Genomic DNA, 19,332 nt, shown 5'->3' on the forward strand with positions numbered 1-19,332 from the left:
ACAGGGTTTAAAATGAAAAAAGCACATACCTATCAACAATTACTATAATGGCAATCGATTAAATGCTTCAATCAAAAAATATACAGTGGCAGATTAGATTCTTAAAAAAGGACCAACAATATGCTGCCTACAAGGGACTCACTTCAGGGTGAAAACCATACAGACTGAAAGTGAGGGGATGGAAGAAGGTATTTCATGCAAATAGAAACTATAAGACAGTGAAGGTAGCGATACTTATATCAGACAAAACAGGCTTTAAAACAAAGTTCATAAAGAAAGGCAAAGGAGGATATTATACAAAGGTAAGGGGTCAATAAAAGAAGAGGATATTATACTTGTTATGATATATAGACCCAATTTAAGAACATCCAAATACAAATACTAAAAACAAATACTAACAGACATAAAGGGAGAAACGGACAAGAAAACAATAACAGAAGACTTTAACACCCCACTGACATCAATAGACAGACCTTCCAGACATAAAATCAATAAGGCAACAGAGGGCCTAAAGGACAAAATAAGCCAGTTGGACTTAACTGATATCTTCAGGGCACTATGTCCAAAAAAGCCCAGAATACACATTCTTTTCAAGACTGCATGGAACATTCTCTAGAATAGACCAAATATACTAGGTCACAAAATAAGCCCCAACAAATTTAAGAGGATAGAAATTGCAAGCATCTTTTCTGACCACAACAGTATGAAACTAGAAATCAACCACAGAAAGAAAGACAACGGGAAAAAATGAACACATATACACTAGATAGCATTCTACTACAAAACCAATGGGTCAATGATGAAATCAAAGAAGAAATCAGAAAATACCTCGAGACAAATGACAACGAAACACAACCTCACAAAATCTCTGGGATGCAGCAAAAGCAGTTCTAAGAGGGAAGTTCATACTAATACAGGATTTCCACAAAAAAAAAAGGAAAAATCTCAAACAAACCACCTAACATACCATGTAAAAGAATTAGAAAAGGAAGAACAAACAAAACCCAAAGTCAGTAGAAGGAAGGAAATAGTAAAGATCAGAGAGGAAATAAACAACATAGAGATTTAAAAAAATAGAAAGGATCAATAAAATCAAGAGCTAGGCTTTTGAAAAGCCAAACCAAATCAACAAGCCTCTAGACCAGCTCACCTAGAAGAAAAGGGAGAGGACCCAAATAAAATAAGAAATGAAAGGGGAGAAACAACTGATACCACAGAAATAGGAAAAAAAAAACTGTAAGAGAATACTACGAATAGTTACATGCCAACAAATTAGACAATCTAGAAGAAATGGGTACGTTTTTAGAAACAGCCTGCCAAAACTGAGTCAAAAAAACAGATTAATTTGAATAGACTGATGAGTAGAAGCGAAATAGAATCTGTAACAAAAACAAAACTCCCTGAAAACAAAATCCAGGGCTGAACAGCTTCACTGGGAAATTCTACCAAATAAACAAAGAAGAACTTAAACTTATCCTTCTGAAACTTTTCCAAAACATTGAAAAGCAAGGGAACACTCCCAAAGTCATGCCATGAAGCCACCATCATTCTGATACTAAAACCAGACAAAGACTACAAAAGAAAGAAAATTATAGGCCAGTATTTTTTTATGAATATAGATACAAAAATCCTCAATAAAGTATTAGCAAACTGAATCCAACAATACATAAAGAGGATCATACACCATGATCAAGTTGGATTCATTCCAAGGATGGTTCAACATACACAAATCAATCAATGTGATACAGCACATTAACAAAAGACAAAAACCACATGATCATCTCAATAGATGCAGAAAAAGCATTTGATAAAATTCAACATCCGCTGATGACAACTCTCACCAAAGCAGGTATAGAGGGAACAAATCTCAACATAATAAAAAGCCATTTACAACAAACCCAGAGTCAACACTACACTCAACAGTGAAAAGTTGAAAGCCTATCACTAAATTCAAGAAACAAGACGAGGATGCCCATTCTCACCACTTCTACTCAATATAGCATTTAAAGTCCTTGCCACACCAATCAGAAAAGAAAAAGAAACAAATGTATCCAAATTGGAAGGGAGGGGGTAAAACTCACTATTTGTGGGTGACATGGTACTCTATAAAGAGAAACCTGAAGACTCCACACAAAAATCATTAGAACAAATGAATTCAGCAATGTAGTAAGGTACAAGATTAATATACGGAAATCTGTTGCACATCGTTACACTAACAATAAAATAGCAGAAAGAGAAAGTGAAAAAACAATACCGTTTAAAATCACACCAGAGTATATATCTGGAGGGAACTCTAATGCAAAAAGATACATGCCCACCAATGTTCATAGCAGCACTGTATACAACAGTCAAGACATGGAAGCAGCCTAAATGTCCATCAACAGATGACCAGATAAAGAAGTCGTGGTATATTTATGCAATGAAATACTACTCTGAAATAAAAAAGAATAAAATAATGCCATTTGCAGCAACATGGATGGACCTAGAGATCATCATTCTAAGTGAAGTAAGCCAGAAAGAGAAAAGAAAAATACTGTATGATATCACTTATATGTGGAATCTAAACAAAAAAAGAGAAAAAAGGACACTACGAACTCATCTACAAAACAGAAACAGACTTGCAGACTTAGTAAACAATCTTATGGTTACTGGAGAAAGGGGGTGGGAAGGGATAAATTTGAGGGTTTGAGATTTACAAATGCTAGCCACTGTATATAAAAATACTTTAAAAAACTTTCTTTTGTACAGCACAGGGAACTATGTTCAATATCTTGTAATAACCCTTAATGGAAAAAAATTAAAATGAATATAGGTACGTACATGCATGACTGGGACATTGTCCTGTACACCAAAGATTCACATTGTAATTGACTGTACTTCAATAAAAATAAAATAAAATCACACCAGATTATAAAATAGAATAAAATAGCTAGGTATAAACTTAACCAAGGATGTGAAAGACCTATATGCTAAAAACCATAAAGCACTGATAAAGGAAATGCAAGATGATACAAAGAAACGGAAAGATAGCCCATGTTCTTAGATTGGAAGAATTAATATTGTCTAAGGGCTGTACTACCCAAAGCATTCTACATATTTACTGTGATCCCTATTGAAATACTCAGAACGTATTTCATGGAACTAGAACAAATAAACCTAAAATTTATGTGGAATCACAAAAGACCCAGAATTATCAACGCAATCCTGAGGGAAAAGAAAAAAGCTGGAAGCATAATCTTTCTAGACTCCAGACAATACTACAAAACTTCAGTAATCAAAACAGCCTGGAATTAGCACAAAAACAGACATATAGCTCAATGGAACAGAACAGAGAGCCCATAAATAAATCCACAATTGAGAAAAGAGTGGTGCTGTGAAAACTGGACAGCTACATGTAAAATAATGAAATCAGAACAGTCCCCCAGACCATGCATAAAAATAAACTCAAAGTGACTTAAAGACATAAATATAAGACATGATACCAAAAAAATTCCTAGAAGAGAACATAGGCAGAATACTCTTTGACATAAATTGTAGCAATATCTTTTTGGATCTGTCTTCTAAGGCAAAACAAAGAAAAGTAAAACTAAACAAGGAACATAATCAAACTTAAACACTTTTGTCCAGCAAAGGAAACCACAGACAGGCAAAATGAAAAGACAGCCTATGAAATGGGAGAAAATATTTGCAAATGATATGACCAACAATGGGTTAATATCCAAAATATACAAAAAGCTCATAATACTCAGTATTTTTTAAAAAGCACAAACAACCCAATTAAAAACAGGAAGAGACCAGAATAGACATTTTTCCTAAGGAGATATTCAGATGGCCAACAGGCACATGAACAGATGCTCAACACTGTTAATCATCAGACAAATGCAAATCAAAACCACCATGAGATATCACCTCGTACCTATCAGAATGGCCATTATCAAAAAGTCTACAAATAACAAATGTTGGACAGGATGTGGAGAAAAAGGAAACTTCATAAATGTTTTTAGGAATGTAAATTGGTGCAGCCCCTATGGGAAACAGTATGGAGGTTCCTCAAAAAGCTAAAAATAGAACTACCATGTGATACAACAGTTCCATTCTTGGGTATGTATCCAGAAAAAAAAAAAACATTGAAAAGATACATGCATCCCAATGTTGAAAGGAACACTATTTACAATAGCCAAGCAATCCATCAACAGATGAATGAATAAAGAAGATATGGGGTGTGTGTGTGGGGGGTGTGTGTGTGTGTGTGTATTCACATATATGAATATTATTCAGCCATAAAAAAGAATGAAATTCTGCCACTTACAGTAGCATGCATGGATGTGGAAAATATTATGCTTAATGAAATAAGTCAGATACAGAGGGACAAATACTGTATGCTATCCTTGTACGTGGGATCTAAAATATAATATAAACATTTATGTAAAACAGAAACAGACTCACACATATGGAAAACATACTAGTGGTTACCAAAGGGGAAAAGGAAGGGGGAGAGGTAAATTAAGGGAATGGAATTAAGAGATACAAACCTCTATGTATAAAATATACAATAAGGACATATTGTATAGCACAGGGAATTACAGATATTATCTTGCAATAACTTGAGAAGTAGTACAACCTACAAAAATACTGAATCACTATGCTGTACAGCTGAAACTAACACAATATTGTAAATCAAGTGTACTTCACTTAAAAAGATACTTTGTCTAAGAAAAAGTGTGCTACTGGGTATGTGTGAAATAGACCTCTCTGGCTAGGCTGAGTTGCTTTCAACTTTGCTGCCCCTTCATAGAATTCTAAGTTACTCTTTAAGAAACTTCAGGGAATCTTTAAAAATAACTATCACATATTCATTCATTCATTCATTCATTCAAAAATATTTAGTAAGCAACCACTGTGTGTAGGCAGTGTGCTAGACACTGGAGATGGGGTGCTGAAAAGAAACAGTTTCTATAATCTTGGAAGTTACAAGATTGCACAGGTCGAGCAGAAAAACTGTTCATATCTCTGGGAATTATATCACAGATCACAAGAAAACAGTTATCTGTAATTTCAAAATAGATCAAACTCTTAATCAGAAAGGACAACTTTTAACGATAAAGTTGTTTGGTCCACAAGGGTGGACAAAAGATGGAAATTATGCAGAGCCTGAGGACAGTCTGCCTCTAGACTGGACCAGATTGAATGTTTATGTCCAATAAAACATTACGGCTGTAGAGGGTAGTTTCCATGACAACGCAAGCTAGAAAAGATAGAAATGGTTTAACACAAAGAGGACATTCCAGAAACGTTTTATGGTGAAAAAGCTTATCATAATGAAGCTTGTGTCCTCTGAAAGTTTGGAAATGGGCATTGACCAACAGCACTTCAGACTGATAAAACAGAATTTCAGAGAAATGGAAGGTTAAAAAAATTCTGAATGGTCATCACTTCCAACTCTCTTCAGCCCTGGTGTGACTTATGCAGAATTCATAAGCCACACCAGAAACTGAAGCCCTGACTATGAGTGTTAGCCTACGACTCCCACCCCAGACCACTCCATGTAAGGTGGCAACTGGAGGTACTAGCTTTGTAATGTTTAAAACCAAGTTTGCAATGATTGTTTCAATGGGAGGTAAATAATTTGGATAATTTTCTTGTCAGGGGAGTCTTGGTCATAAAGGAGATGGAATCTAGAACTTGATACCTCATAAATTCTTTCAAATATCTCTCCGAACAAAGGAAATATTTTCACATGCATTGTGAGTGCAGCACATCATTTAATTCAATCTTGTAAAGCAGTCAACACACTAACGCTGATAAAAAGAAGAGACATTTAACCTTATGAAAAGAGACGTGCCTTACACATTAAGATGATGCAACTGCACCATCTGAGCTAACTAGGGTTTTACAGTAGCAGAGTGTCTTTCAGGTGGTGACGCTCATAAACACGTCCCATGTGAAGAAGTGACACTATGGAGAGTTGCCTTCTCCGGCTCAGTAAGGGCCTCTTATCCACCTATAACGTTAATGGAGCTGGTACCACTACAGGAAGGGGTATGGCACTCCTGTGGCTCTCCACCTGTCCTCCACTGACAGCTAGAAACTAATAAGCAATAAGCCAGGGAATTTTAGAACTGTCTTACTGACAGTAAATTGTTTTTGTAAAACTGCTTGATTGTGACATTGGCGGATAGGCCAAGTCAATTCTGGCAAGTATTTATTCAACTTAAATGAAACTAGATCTGGGCTTTGAAAAAGGAGTTGAGGGGAGAGAACAGCAGCAAGTCAAAATAAGCACGATTCTGCTACCGACAGGCCAGATCCCAAGGTCCTGAGGTTACACAAGGTCTTTCGAGTCACATGTATGATACTGGATGGTCACAAACGTTCACAATCATCTTTATACACAAAGCCTGGAATCAGGGTCACATCTTTGAATACAGTTATGCATACCCTGATTTATCAAAGAAGCTGTGAACCGCAGGCATCTCTGATACCCCCAACTATCCCATGTCTCAAACCAGCCTGCCCGTGCTACACTGTTGCCTTGGCAACAGGATGCAAACATGCATGGAAAAATCTTACTGCCTGAGCAACAGGATCTTTAAAAAGGTCTTAATCTGTGACTATGGCAAAGGCTGTAGGTTTAAGCCAGTAGGTAAGGTTTTAGTCATATTACAGAGAGAGATACAGAATTTACGCTAAGATAACAGTCATTTATCTATTAAATGACAAGTATTTGTGACCTGGGGAATGCAAAGATGGGCCAGCCATAGTCTGGTTTCTGCCAGCACATGGTAATAAACACTAATTGATGAATCAACTGATGTTCTTAAGAGGATCATAATACAGTGACCAAAGCTTACTGGGACTTGAGTGCATGTATTAAAGAGGCTGCAGCCTCTGTGTGTATTACCAAATTTTACTCTGTAGGATAATTTCTTGTAAATTGAAATAAAGTGCTATGATACACTGAATTAGAACTATCAACACATATATCAACTAAGTGAGACTATAAAACCCAGACAGAAACTGATAAAGACCAAGCCCATTTGTAATTTTCCCCTAGCAAACTGAGGCAGGAAATTTTACATCATTTAGATCATTGAAAATGATTAAAGTTGTAAATTTCAAAGACTGTCCTAATTGTTGAACTTTTAAGCACTTTTTTCATGACACAGACATCTACTCAGCTTTTGGTTAACTCTGTCTATATGCAAAAAAATTTCAAGTAAACATTAACAATAAGGATATTTATTCCAAATAATTATTGTAAAATAGATAATATTTTATGCTCATTAAGACTTTGACCATGAAAAGTCAATTCCATTTTCCTTCTTAACTTCTTCTAATTTTGGAGATGTACATATCAAAATAAGAGACGATTTCCACAAATACTATAATTAACTTCAACATGTGAGTTCAAATCTCTCAAACTGGGAATGTAAAAATGCTACAACCGCTTTAGAAAATACTTTGAGTTTCTTAAAAAGTTAAGCATACACCTATATACGACCCAGCCATTTCACTTATAGGTATTTACCCCAAAGGAAAAAAGTGTATGTCCATACAAACACAAGCGTTCATAGCAGCTTTATGTGTAATAGCCAAATACTGGAACTCAAATGTCCATTAACAGATGAACGGATAAACAACCCATGGTATAGCCACACAATGGACTAATACTTAACAGTGAAAAGGAATGAACTGTTGATACACAAAACAACACAGACAGATTTTGAAATAATCACCCTGACTGCAATATGTCCAGACAAATGACAGTATGTACTATATAATCCCATGTATATTAAATTATAAATCACAAACCAATCCACAGTGCAGCAAGCAGACCAGCGATTGCCTGGGGTGGGGGGTGAGCAGCAGGAGCAAAGGGGACAAATGGGCACCAGGACACTGTTGGATGGATATGTTCACTATCTTAATCGTGATTTCACAGGATGTGCATACTCAGAACATCTATTTTCACACTTTAAATAAGCGCAGTTTATTCTGTGTGAATTTTACCTCTTTGAAGTTGTTGAAACCAAGTAATTTCTCCCATTCTCATTTAAGAAAATTTATTCAAAATGACCATCACAAGATCTGCGTGCATTCATTAAAAGCAATATTATGAGAAGCATACCATTAAGTTAATTTTCATCTGCCTTTTGTTACTTAATGGATGGAACTTAAAAGTAAGGGAGATGAAGTTATCTTACAGTTCTGTATCTTTAGGAGTGCTAACCAGTTAGCCCTCGAGAGAGAGTATGAGTGACTGTAGTTAAATCAGCTACTCGGTGACAACTCAAATTGATAAAAATCTGTAGGAGTATCCCAAGGGACACTATTTACAACTCTGCAATCACATGTGAAGAATAAAGATGTAAAATCAAATCTCTGTTCTCGCAAACCAAAGGCATAACTAAAAGCAAATTATCCTGAGTGAATACTGAATGACCTGTTTATTGTCAGGAAACGTGGGTGACCTGGAAGTTCTCCACGGGCTACTCATATACTATTAGAAAAGCTACACTGACACCTCCAGGTCTTTGGGGAATGGCTGCTACACGACATCCTGGTACAGGAGACTTAGTACCTGAAGCCCTGGGAATGGAGATTGGAGACTCTGCTTTGAATGAGTGAAAGGCTGCAAATCCAGAGCCAAGGAATACGGCAATTGCCACTGATCCGATACCTCAGCTTTGCGTATGGCTTCCAGTACTTTTGGAGATTTAGGGACGAAGAGTTGAGATCTGGGAGGAGGTTGGCAAGAAAAAGAGCCCAAACAAATCATTTTCTGGTTTCAAGTGACTTCTGCTAAATAGTTCATAGTAGGAATATGGACTTCTAAGAGCTGGAGCCTCTTTCCGGGCCTTGCCATTAATTATATTCCTGAAAAAATTTTACCAACTGACAATGTCTTGGATCGCATCACCAGGGTGCCTTCCAGTTCAATATCAGTTTTTCTTTCATCAGCCTTGAGAATCCAGTACTTCCCGGAGGAGGCAGGAGTTCCCCTTCCTAGTTCCATTTGCTAATGTTGTATCCGTTTGCCTGGTCCATTTGCTCAAGAGAGTCTATCTCAAGTGGCTAGGGAGGTGCCTTGGTTCTTTAGCAGGCAATTGGCTTAAATCTAGCTCCTGGTATCTGAGATGACCGAAGCTGAGCGTATATGCTTACACTTTCTCTCTGTACTGTTCAGCCTGAATCAAGACTGGATTCTAAATCCTGGAAGTTGTGCTCAGATCAAGTGTGCTCCTCTCTGTGACTTCTTCTCATTGGGACCAACTCCCTTGTCCTAGGGGCCAATGAGGCTCCTCCAGGGTCTCGTCATAACTCATTTCCCACTGAATGCGTGGCACAAAATAGCCAAAAGTATCCACAGGCTTTATTTTCCATTTATCTTTATTATATTTTGTAGCTCTGCCATCTTCTTTCGGATTATAACTTTTCACTTAGCTTTTCAATACAGTGCGGGAGGGGTTTACATTTCATACCAATAAACCAAGAAACCCAGGATAATTCTAAATAAATTAGGTTGCAAATAACTTCAGCCTTATTTAATCCCTTTTAAAGAATTATAAATGTATGTTGGAGTGGTCTCCTTTTAATTCATAGAAGCTCTGGGGGTAACCTGGAAGGAAGTCAAAAAGTTACTCACTTTCTCTCCTCTTATTTGGTATGAATTGTAGGCTATCTCTTGCCATGTATTTTCTCGTCAAGTCTGCCTGTGTCTCCCCTACACTGTGAGTTCCCTGAGAGGCGATAGCATGCCTTAAACCAGCCCGTGCTCCGTGATGGGTGTCACTGGCCCACACACGGCGGAGCTTTAGCTCAGATTCTATTCACCGGTTCACATATGCACACGCCTTCTGACTCTTCAGCCTCAACACTGGGGCCATTTCCCCCTGTTGATTTGGTCATTAACCCAAGTTAAAGCCCACTCTGTAGTGTCCCCGTTTCAGTGAGCTTCAGATTACACTTCCGCTTTCTGTTAATTCTAGTTTATTCAATTTGCTAGAAATGTTTAGACAATGATGTCTATAGACATATAGACAATAAAGTCTATTTCAAGCTCTAACATACATACTATATATGTTTCTTTTGTTTTTGAAGGGTTGGAGTTCAACTGAACTCTTGTAAATAAGACAACTTTCCATGCATCCTTTCAGGTAAAAAGGACTAGAATTATTTGGCAATGCTAAGATTCCTAAATTCATCTGACTGAAAATTTCCAGCTTAATAAAAATTTCTCTTAACTGGGGAATGCTCCCATACGTCATAAATTATTTTTGTACTAAAATACTTGTTTTCTATCTTTTCTATGTACTTAAGCAACTTTGTATTACTGAGTAAAGTATCCAATAATACAGAAAAAAGTCTTTTGAAGATGTTCTAAAAAATATAAATAATCACAAAACTTAAAAGGGAATAGTTAGATTCCAAAGTGCACTTGTTAATTCTTTTAGGGGAGGACATGGAACCCTCCTCACGTGCAGACAGACCAGCTCACAGAAGTCTACTGAACTCACAATGTGGTCGAGGTACAGAAACTCTGGTGCCGGAGTTGAGGACACAGCTACTCCATGGTGCCGATCAGACCCCCAGCTCCATGGCCAAGCTCACATCTCCCACTCCTGTCCCCTTAAATGCTGGGCTGAGCCAGCAAGAGCTCCCATGTTCCAGGCTCCTGTGTGTGGCGTCCTTGTCTGCAGCAACTGGAAGCAGAGCTGCTGGGTCAGGGATGGGGACCCAGAGATGGGGGATCTTCTAACCCAGGCCCACGTCCCCACCATCATTTATTCTGGTTCCCTTGAGGGGTTGGACTGTTTCTCTCCCCACTGCTCTCTGTCTTCTAACCACTGCTTCTCTGCACCTTGGCCCACTGAAGAACACTGTGGGCTCCTACGGGATTCCTTGATGACGTACCTGGTATATTTTACACTCTAATACGTTTTTTGGATTTTGCTACTAGCAACACTGGAAAAGATTTAGGAAATAAAAAGGCTGCACCCTAACCCTTCCTGACTTTCACTTGGAAAAGATAAAGTTATCAGTGAGGTGGTATCTTTGACTCAACAGGATTGATTTTCCACGTGCGCCTTCCTTTGCCGCCTAACTGAAGGCCTCGGGACTTTGCCAGGCAGGTTCTCCAACCTGAAGTTCATTTCCACGATGCTGTTCCCAGCACCCTCGAACCCAGCACTGATTGTGGCCCCATCTGGACTGCTCGGCACCCACGCAGCCCCCAGAGGGACCTGAAGGGACTCGGCCCTCCCCACAGCAGTGACAGGGCCTGATCCAAGCCAGGCCGACCCGACTCTCTTGCATTGGATCCTAAGAGAGGTAACAGAGAGACGAAACAAATGAGCTGGGAGCCCGTTCGGCCCAGCGTCACAGCCTTCACAATTCTTCCAGGAGTGCCTCCTCCACAGGCTTCCGGGGCCGACCTGGCTCCTGCCCCTTGGTAGGTTGATTCTGTGGGTTCCTAATTCTGTGAGTCCCCCATGGCCTTCTAATGAAGCCTGTTACACAGGTCAGCCCGAGTCAGGGTCTCCTGCTGCACCCACAAAGCCCAACTGATAAAGCAGATCCACAGCCTCAGCCTTTTGTCACCAGCCCTCAGCCACTGCCTCGGCCAGCATCACCCGCGGCTCCACACCTGCGGGCTGTCACCACCACTGACACGGACCCAGCCTGCACTGGTGCCGCAGACCCGGAGCTGCAGGCAGCCCTTCCACCTGTCCCTGCTCAGTCTCCTGCCACCTCAGTACCAGCTCTTCCTAGTTGACCAAACTCCTGAGTCTAGACCATCCTCTCGGCAGCAGACCTGGAACTTCATGTAATACATAGAAACCACCAAGCGTAATCGTCCTCTTCTCTGCCTCCTGAGCTGAGTGTTATCTTTGCCTCCCTTTCTTCAGACACAGATGAAGGGTTGTCCCTCCTGCCTTCCCAGGCCTGCTCTCCGGCTCCAGCTGCTCAGTTCCCCTCCGTCTTCAGTCTCCCCTCAGGCCACTCACCCACAGTCATCCTGATTCTAGAAGGCCTTTCCCATCAAACATTCCCCACCAGGTCACGGTCCAGCTCACACCTCACCTTCTCCAACTTGCTCCTCACCCCTGCCTCTGCAATTTACAAAAACCCCAGTCAGGCTTCTGCTCCCACCAACCTCACCTAAGGCCACTGAATTGCTCTTATGAAGGTCACCAGGGACTAGCCAAAGTCCAGATCAGAGAGTTTCATTTTAGTCCTTAGCCCAAGAGACAACTGTGGCAGAAAGTGCTTAGTTGCTGCAAAATAAAAATCTTTTAGAACCGAATGCCCCAACTGTCCTCATTCTCCCTTGCAGCTAAATGTGTTCACGTGACTAAGTCCTGGTCTGTGACCAGAAGGGAAGGGAACGACATCTGGGTCACATCCCTAAAAGGAATGGCATTTCCCGACTTCCACATCCCACTGCCTGCCACCTGGGTTGTGGCTTTGACACGGTCCACCTCTGACACATCTGCCATGAGCGTGAAACCTACACCCTGGGGATGCAGAAAAACAAGACGTAAGGAGCCAGGGCCCCAGTGATCTCAGGAAGCACAACTGCCCTTCCTCCCTGAGCTCAGCGAGACTGACTGAGGGGCTGAGGATCACAGGGCCAGTTCAAACCCCAGGCCCCAGCTAAGTATCCCTCCCAGTATGCTCCATGGTAGAGTCAGCTCTGGGAGGGTGGGCTCCAACAGCCTCCAGGACCGCACGCCCATGGTAGCCTCTGCTATCGGGTATCAGTCTAGCCACCAAAACCTCAGCGCGGCAGAGTCTAAAAGCAGAAACTGACAGGTATATATAGAATAGATAAACAAGAGAAGATTATACTGTACAGCACAGGGAAATATATACAAGATCTTGGGGTAGCTCATGGTGAAAAAGTACGCGACAATGAATATATGTATGTTTATGTATAACTGAAAATTGTGCTCTACACTGGAAATTGACACAATGTTGTAAACTGACTGTAACACAGTAATATAACATTTTAACAAAAATTTAAAAAATAAAAATAAAAATATTTCCAGGAGCTCAGTGTGTACATACTTACCTTGTTTGGGATTGTCTTTCTCCTCCTGAAGCACTGAAACTTCTCTTTAAAGTGCCTGAAACAAGAAAATAAAAATAACTTCACATTTTCCTGCTGCAAATGTTTCATTTATTCGCTCCTTTGTTTGTTTAAAAAATCTCTAAGCAATTGTACCTACTGTGAAGACTGTCCTCCCTTAGGAAAGCATCAGCTGAAATATCATGTTGCAAATTACTGATTACTTGACAGGTTTTTTAAGGGTCTATCCCTAAAGAAAAGGTGCTAAACAAAGAAACTCCATTATTATCAGCTAACAAAGTACAATAAAGTATTTATGTCAGAATCATCCTATATTCCTTGCCAAGCAGCGATAAGTCACCACATGCAAATTAAGGGTCCAGCTTTCCCTTCCTCACTTCCCCACCGACCCCTTGTCCTTGTTACTGGGGATGGACAACCCTGAGTTCATCTCAAAACAGTCAGTGATTAATTGCTTCCAGGTCTTGCTACATACGTTTAAATGCATGAGTATTCTTATTGCAAAATATTTGTTTTCCCAGTTGGAAATCAAGATATTTTATTTAGCAGCCTGGAAATTTATAGGGAAAACAGAACAGGGTGTTGGAAATCGTGACTGTCCCAGAAAAACCAGAACATCTATTCTCCATTTTGATGAACCAATTAATTTTGGAAAGGGATGAAGGATGAAACAAAATCTTTAGGCTTTTATTCTGATGCTCAGAGAGAACATCCTAAACCTTCTTTTACGAAATGTTCGCAGTATAGTCACTGATGAGACGGGATTATTTACACTTAATCAATTTCAGAGTATTTCTACTTATCCTCTTTAATATTCCATCAACTTAGTCTTTAAAAGAATCATTCTTATCTCTCCATTAACTATTTTAGCTGGTCTTTTCTTTCAGTTTCAGATTTGTTGGGTGAGATTTGTTGAGTCAACTGAATCCTATCTTACTATAAGGAACATTCTTTACAATTTATTTAAATGTATCTTAACCATTTTCTTTACTCTTTCAAATTAAGAGTAAAGGTTCATTTTTACTGAATTTACCTAGCATTTTCCTGTAATTCTACACAATTAAAACATTTATTTTACTTTAGAGTTTTAAGTATAATACATTCCTTTGCATTACTTTAAATAAAGTTGTATGAAACAGTCTACACCAAGACGAATTTCTTCTCCAGGTTTCTAACCTCCAATCAACAGACTCGTAGAAGGTCACCTCCATTATTCCTTGGGTTGTTAAGTCTGTTTCCAAATAAGTTATCTGCACTCCCCAGTTAGAACCTGCATTTGCTGCAAGAAATAATGAAACTATTCATTTGACAGGAGGCAGTGGAAGACCACACTGCTGTTGTCCTCTGGGCTTTGTCGGAGTGACAGACACACATGTCCTAATTAATGTGCACTGCACCTAGGAAGCAAACCACTCAGTTATATGTGTGGTGACAACTACCTGACTCCTGGGTACCAGTCCCAAACCACTACCTTCTGGAACCCTACAAACAGAAAAAGAAGCCTTACTGAATGTAGATTCCTTCAAAGGGCTCGAACTGGAGATGCTGGAGTTATCCAAAATGTCCAATTCATCATCGAGCTCTGAATATATATCTGCACATTCATAAAAAATAAAAAGTAAATGAACCTTGAAACAGAAGGGAGTCAAGGGTGCATTCATGCTGTAACCCTTTCACTAGAAATACCTTTGTCAATATTTTCCAGGTTGAAAGTATCATCTGACAAGATTCCGTCACAGGCCCTGTCTTCGTCCTTCCCACAGGGGGCCTGGAAGCCCTCAGGGGGCTGGTCTGAGCTTTCTGAAAGCTCACTTTTCAGGCTGCCTGCTCCACTGCTGCTGCTACTCAAGCTTGCCTTCTCAAAGGTTTCCTGAAAGAGAAATTCAGTTTTTAATACCCACTTCTTTCTTCTGCGGGACCTAAACCTCAGTAGAATATATCTTAAAAGGACTAAAGTATCATTACAAATATTGCTGCTGAAGTCACATCAGTGGGTCCACTGACACATATGCTATAAAGTTCATGGAGTCCATGATGACAAAAAAAGTGGGCTACCACATATGCTATAAAGTTCATGGAGTCCATGATGACAAAAAAAGTAGGCTACCACTGGACAAAAAAGAATGGGTGTGGCAAAGTGTTTAGTAGCAAAGGTCTGCGCTGTCTGGTGAAAGAAAAGTTAGCACTAAGGAATAGACGTGCAGAACAATTCTGGAGGTAGGTGGCCAAGATGCAAGAGTAGAAAGGTGCCGAGCTCACCTCCTCCCTCAGGCATACCACAATGCCAAGCACTTACAGAGCGACTGGTGGTGAGAAAGACTGGAATCCAGAAGAAAATATTTTCTACAACTAAAGGTGTAAAGGGGCGGTTGGATCAGGGTGACAGACTAGAAGATGTGGAACTCATCTCCACCCACAAATACATCAAAAACACTTCTACTTGTGGAATACAGTACTCACAGAATGCTTAACTCTGACAGAAGATCTCATACAATCAAAACTTCTCCTATGAGACAGATCACCATGTAACTGGGTGGGACAAAAAAAAAAAGAATCGGGATGGGACCTGTGACCCTGGGAGGGAGCTATGGAAGAGGGAAGGTTCCCTCACCTTTGGAAGCCTATTCACCAGTCAGGAGACTAGCTGGGACAGAAGGGAACTTCAGAGGCTCAGAGGAGAGAGCAGTCCTCGATATGCAGCAGACAGAACAGGGGGCCCAGCACAGAGGATGTGTGCCATCTTGCTCATTCTCCAGCCTAAGACACATGTCCACTAGTGTGTGGTGGCTAGGTGCTGACCTGGGCTTCAGAGGAAAGACTCCAGGGAGAGAAGTGGGGTTGGCTGGGTGGAGACAGCCTGAAGGGGCTGGAGTATGGTACAGGCCACAACTGAGAGAGTGTGAAAGGGAGCCTGCATCTGCCATAAAGAGCCCCACAGTTAACAAACACACACAAAGGGAGAGGCAGGACACTGCCTGCAGCAGAAAGAATGAAAAAAGATGAAGGCAATATAAGAGACCCATGGGAAAATATAAAGCATGCCAATCTATGCATGATAGAGGCCAGAGAAGGAGAAGAGAAAAGGGGGTCAAAACATATTTGAAAGAATTATGACTGAAAACTTTCTGACGCTGTAGAAGGAAACAGATATCCAGGTACAGGAAGTGGAGAAGGTCTCAAGCAAGATGAACCCAGAGAGAACTAAGGCATATTAAAATTTAAATGGCAAAAGTCAACGCTAAAGAGAGGATTCAAAGGCAGCAAGAGGAAAACAAAGAGTTAGCTACAAGGGATCCCCTCCTATAAGACTATCAGCTGATTTCTCTACAGAAATGTTGCAGGCCAGAAGGGAGTGGCAAGGTACATCCAAAGTCCTGGCAGAGAAAAACCTGCAACCTAGGATACCATGTCCAGAAAGGTGAATATTTAGAATAGGGGAGACAGATAATTTCTCAGACAACTAAAAATTAAAATAGAACAATACTAAACCTATCCTAAAATAAATATTGGAAGGTCTTCTCTGAGTAGAAAAGAAGCAAGAATCTATAGAAAAGAAAACTGTAACTAGAAAAGCAAATGATAACTACCATGAACAGCAAAAAGATAAACATGAAGATGTAAAAGAGAACATCAAATCACAAAATGTGGACGAGGTGAATAATAAAATGCAGATTTTTTTCTTTTTTTTTTAATAACGTATTTGAGCTTACATGATGACCAGTCTAAACCAAATATATATAGTAATGGGTTAACATATATGAAAAACATGGTAACCACAAACCAAAACCATATAATAGAGTCACAAAAACCCAAAAGAAGAGAACTCAAGTATAATATGAAAAACATCAAACCACAAAAGAAAAAGAAACAAAGGAGAAATATAAAACCAACAGGAAAACATGGTTTAAAATGGCAATAAATACGTATCTATCAATAACCACTTTAAAGGTCAATGAACTAAATGTTCCAATCAAAAGGCAAAGGGTAGGAGATGGATAATAAAATAAGAGCCTACAATATGCTGCTCTTAGACTTCAATACAAAAAATATATAAAATATACTGCTTACTAGACACACACTTTAGGATAAAGGTCACACAGATTGAAAATGAGAGGATGGAAAACGGTATGTCATGTAAACGGAAATGAAAAGAAAGCAGGGGTAGCAATACTCGTATCAGACAAAACAGACTTTAAAACAAAGGGCGTAAAGAAAGATAAGGATGGACACTAGCTATAAAGGAACAACAAGATGAAGATATTACACTCATTAACATATATGCACCCAATACAGGAGCACCTAAATACATAAAGTAAATACTAACTGACATAAAGGGAGAAACTGATGTGAATACAATAATAGTAGGAGACTTTAATACCCCACCAACATCACTGGACAGATCTTCCAGACAGAAAACCAGTAACACAATGGAATACTAAATGACACAACAGATCATTTAGACTAATTGATATTTTCAGGATATTACATTTGAAAAAGAAAAAGCCAGAACACACATTCTTTTCAAGTGCACATGGAACATTCTTTAGACTAGAACAAACACTAGGTCACAAAACAAGCCTCAACAAATTTAAGAGGACAGAAATTACGTCAACTATCTTTTCTGACCACAACTACATGAGATAAGAAAACAACTAGAGTGAGAAAAAAACAGTTGCCTGGAGACTAAACAACATGCTACTAAAAAAACAAATGGGTCAACAATAAAATCAAAGAGGAAATTTAAAAATCCCTTAAAACAAATGACAACGAAAACACAACCACGTTAAGATCTATGAGATGCAACAAAAGCAGTCCTAAGAGGGAAGTTATCAGTGATACAGGCCTTCCTCAAAAAACAAGAAAAAACTCAAATAACCAACCTAACCTACCACCTAAAAGAATTACAAAAAGGAGAACAAATAAACCCTAAAGCTAGTAAAAGGAAAGAAATAATAAAGATCACAGAGGAAATAAAATAGAAAATAAAAAATCAATCAAATCAAGAGCTGGTTTTTTGAAAGACTAAACAAAATAAAAAACCTCTGGCCATGTTTGCCAAGAAGAAAAGAGAAAGAGAACTCAAAAAACAAATTAAGAAATGAAAGGGGATAATTCTCAACAAAATATTAGCAAATAGAATCCAACAACACATAAAAAAATTACACATCATGATCAAGATGGGCTCATCTCAGGGACACAAGGATGGTTCAACATATGCAAATCAATCAATGTGATATCACATAAGCAACAGAAAGGACAAAAATCACAAGATCATCTCAATAGATGCAGAAAAAGCATTTGATAAAATTCAACACCTATTTACCATAAAAACTCTTATCAAAGTGGGTATAGAGGGAACATATCTCAACATAATAAAATCTATTTATGAAAAACTTATAGCAAGCATAATACTCAAAGGTGAAAAGCTCAAAGACTTCCCACCAAAATCTGGAACAAGACAAGGATGCCCATTCTCATCACTTCTATTCAATATAGTACTAGAAGTCCTAGCCATAGCAATTAGACAAGAAAAAGAAATAAAAGGGATCCAAATTGGAAGAGAATAGGTAAAATTGTCATTACATGCAGATGACACTATACTATATATATAGAAAACCCTAAAGGCTCCACACAGAAACTATTAGAGCTGATAAAAGAATTCAGCAAGGTAGCAGGATACAACATCAACATACAGAAATCAGTTATATCTCTTTACACTAACAAAGAAATAGCAGGAACAGAAAGTAAAGAAACAATCCCTTTTAAAATTACATCCCAAAACATAAATACTTAGGAATAAACCTGGCCAAGGAAGTGAAAGACTTATACGTGGAGAACTACAAAACACTGACTAAGAAAATTAAAGATGACTTAAAGAAATGGAAAGATATCCCATGCTCTTGGATTGGAAGAATTAATATTGTTAAAATGGCCATACTTCCCAAAGCAATCTACAGATTTAATGAAACAGCTATCAAATTGCCCAGGACATTTTTCACAGAACTAGAACAAATCATCCTAAAATCTACATGGAGTCGCAAAAGACCCAGAATTGCCAAAGCATCACTGAAGAAAAAGAATGAAGCTGGATGAATAACCCTCCCAGACTTCAGACAATACTACAGAGCTACAGTAATCAAAACAGATGGTATTGGTACAAAAACAGACATACAGATCAATGGAACAGAAGAGAGAGCCCAGAAATGAACCCACAAACTTTTGGTCAATTAATCTTTGAC

General features: G+C 39.0%; 1 protein-coding gene across 1 annotated transcript in view; it reads right to left on the bottom strand.

The window, feature by feature from the left end:
* The window catches only part of LOC140686678 (serine/threonine-protein kinase Nek10-like), an 88,321-nt gene that overhangs the window by 35,325 nt on the left and 33,664 nt on the right, over nt 1–19,332 (bottom strand). Inside the window, exons 5-7 of the mRNA XM_072940888.1 lie at nt 14,780–14,963; nt 14,601–14,687; nt 13,076–13,130 (exon numbers count right to left, since the gene is read on the bottom strand). Coding sequence (XP_072796989.1) covers nt 13,076–13,130; nt 14,601–14,687; nt 14,780–14,963 — 326 coding nt within the window. The remainder of the gene's footprint in view (nt 1–13,075; nt 13,131–14,600; nt 14,688–14,779; nt 14,964–19,332) is intronic.

Source organism: Vicugna pacos, chromosome 17 (genome assembly GCF_048564905.1).
Source record: "Vicugna pacos chromosome 17, VicPac4, whole genome shotgun sequence".
NCBI classification, from domain to species: domain Eukaryota; kingdom Metazoa; phylum Chordata; class Mammalia; order Artiodactyla; family Camelidae; genus Vicugna; species Vicugna pacos.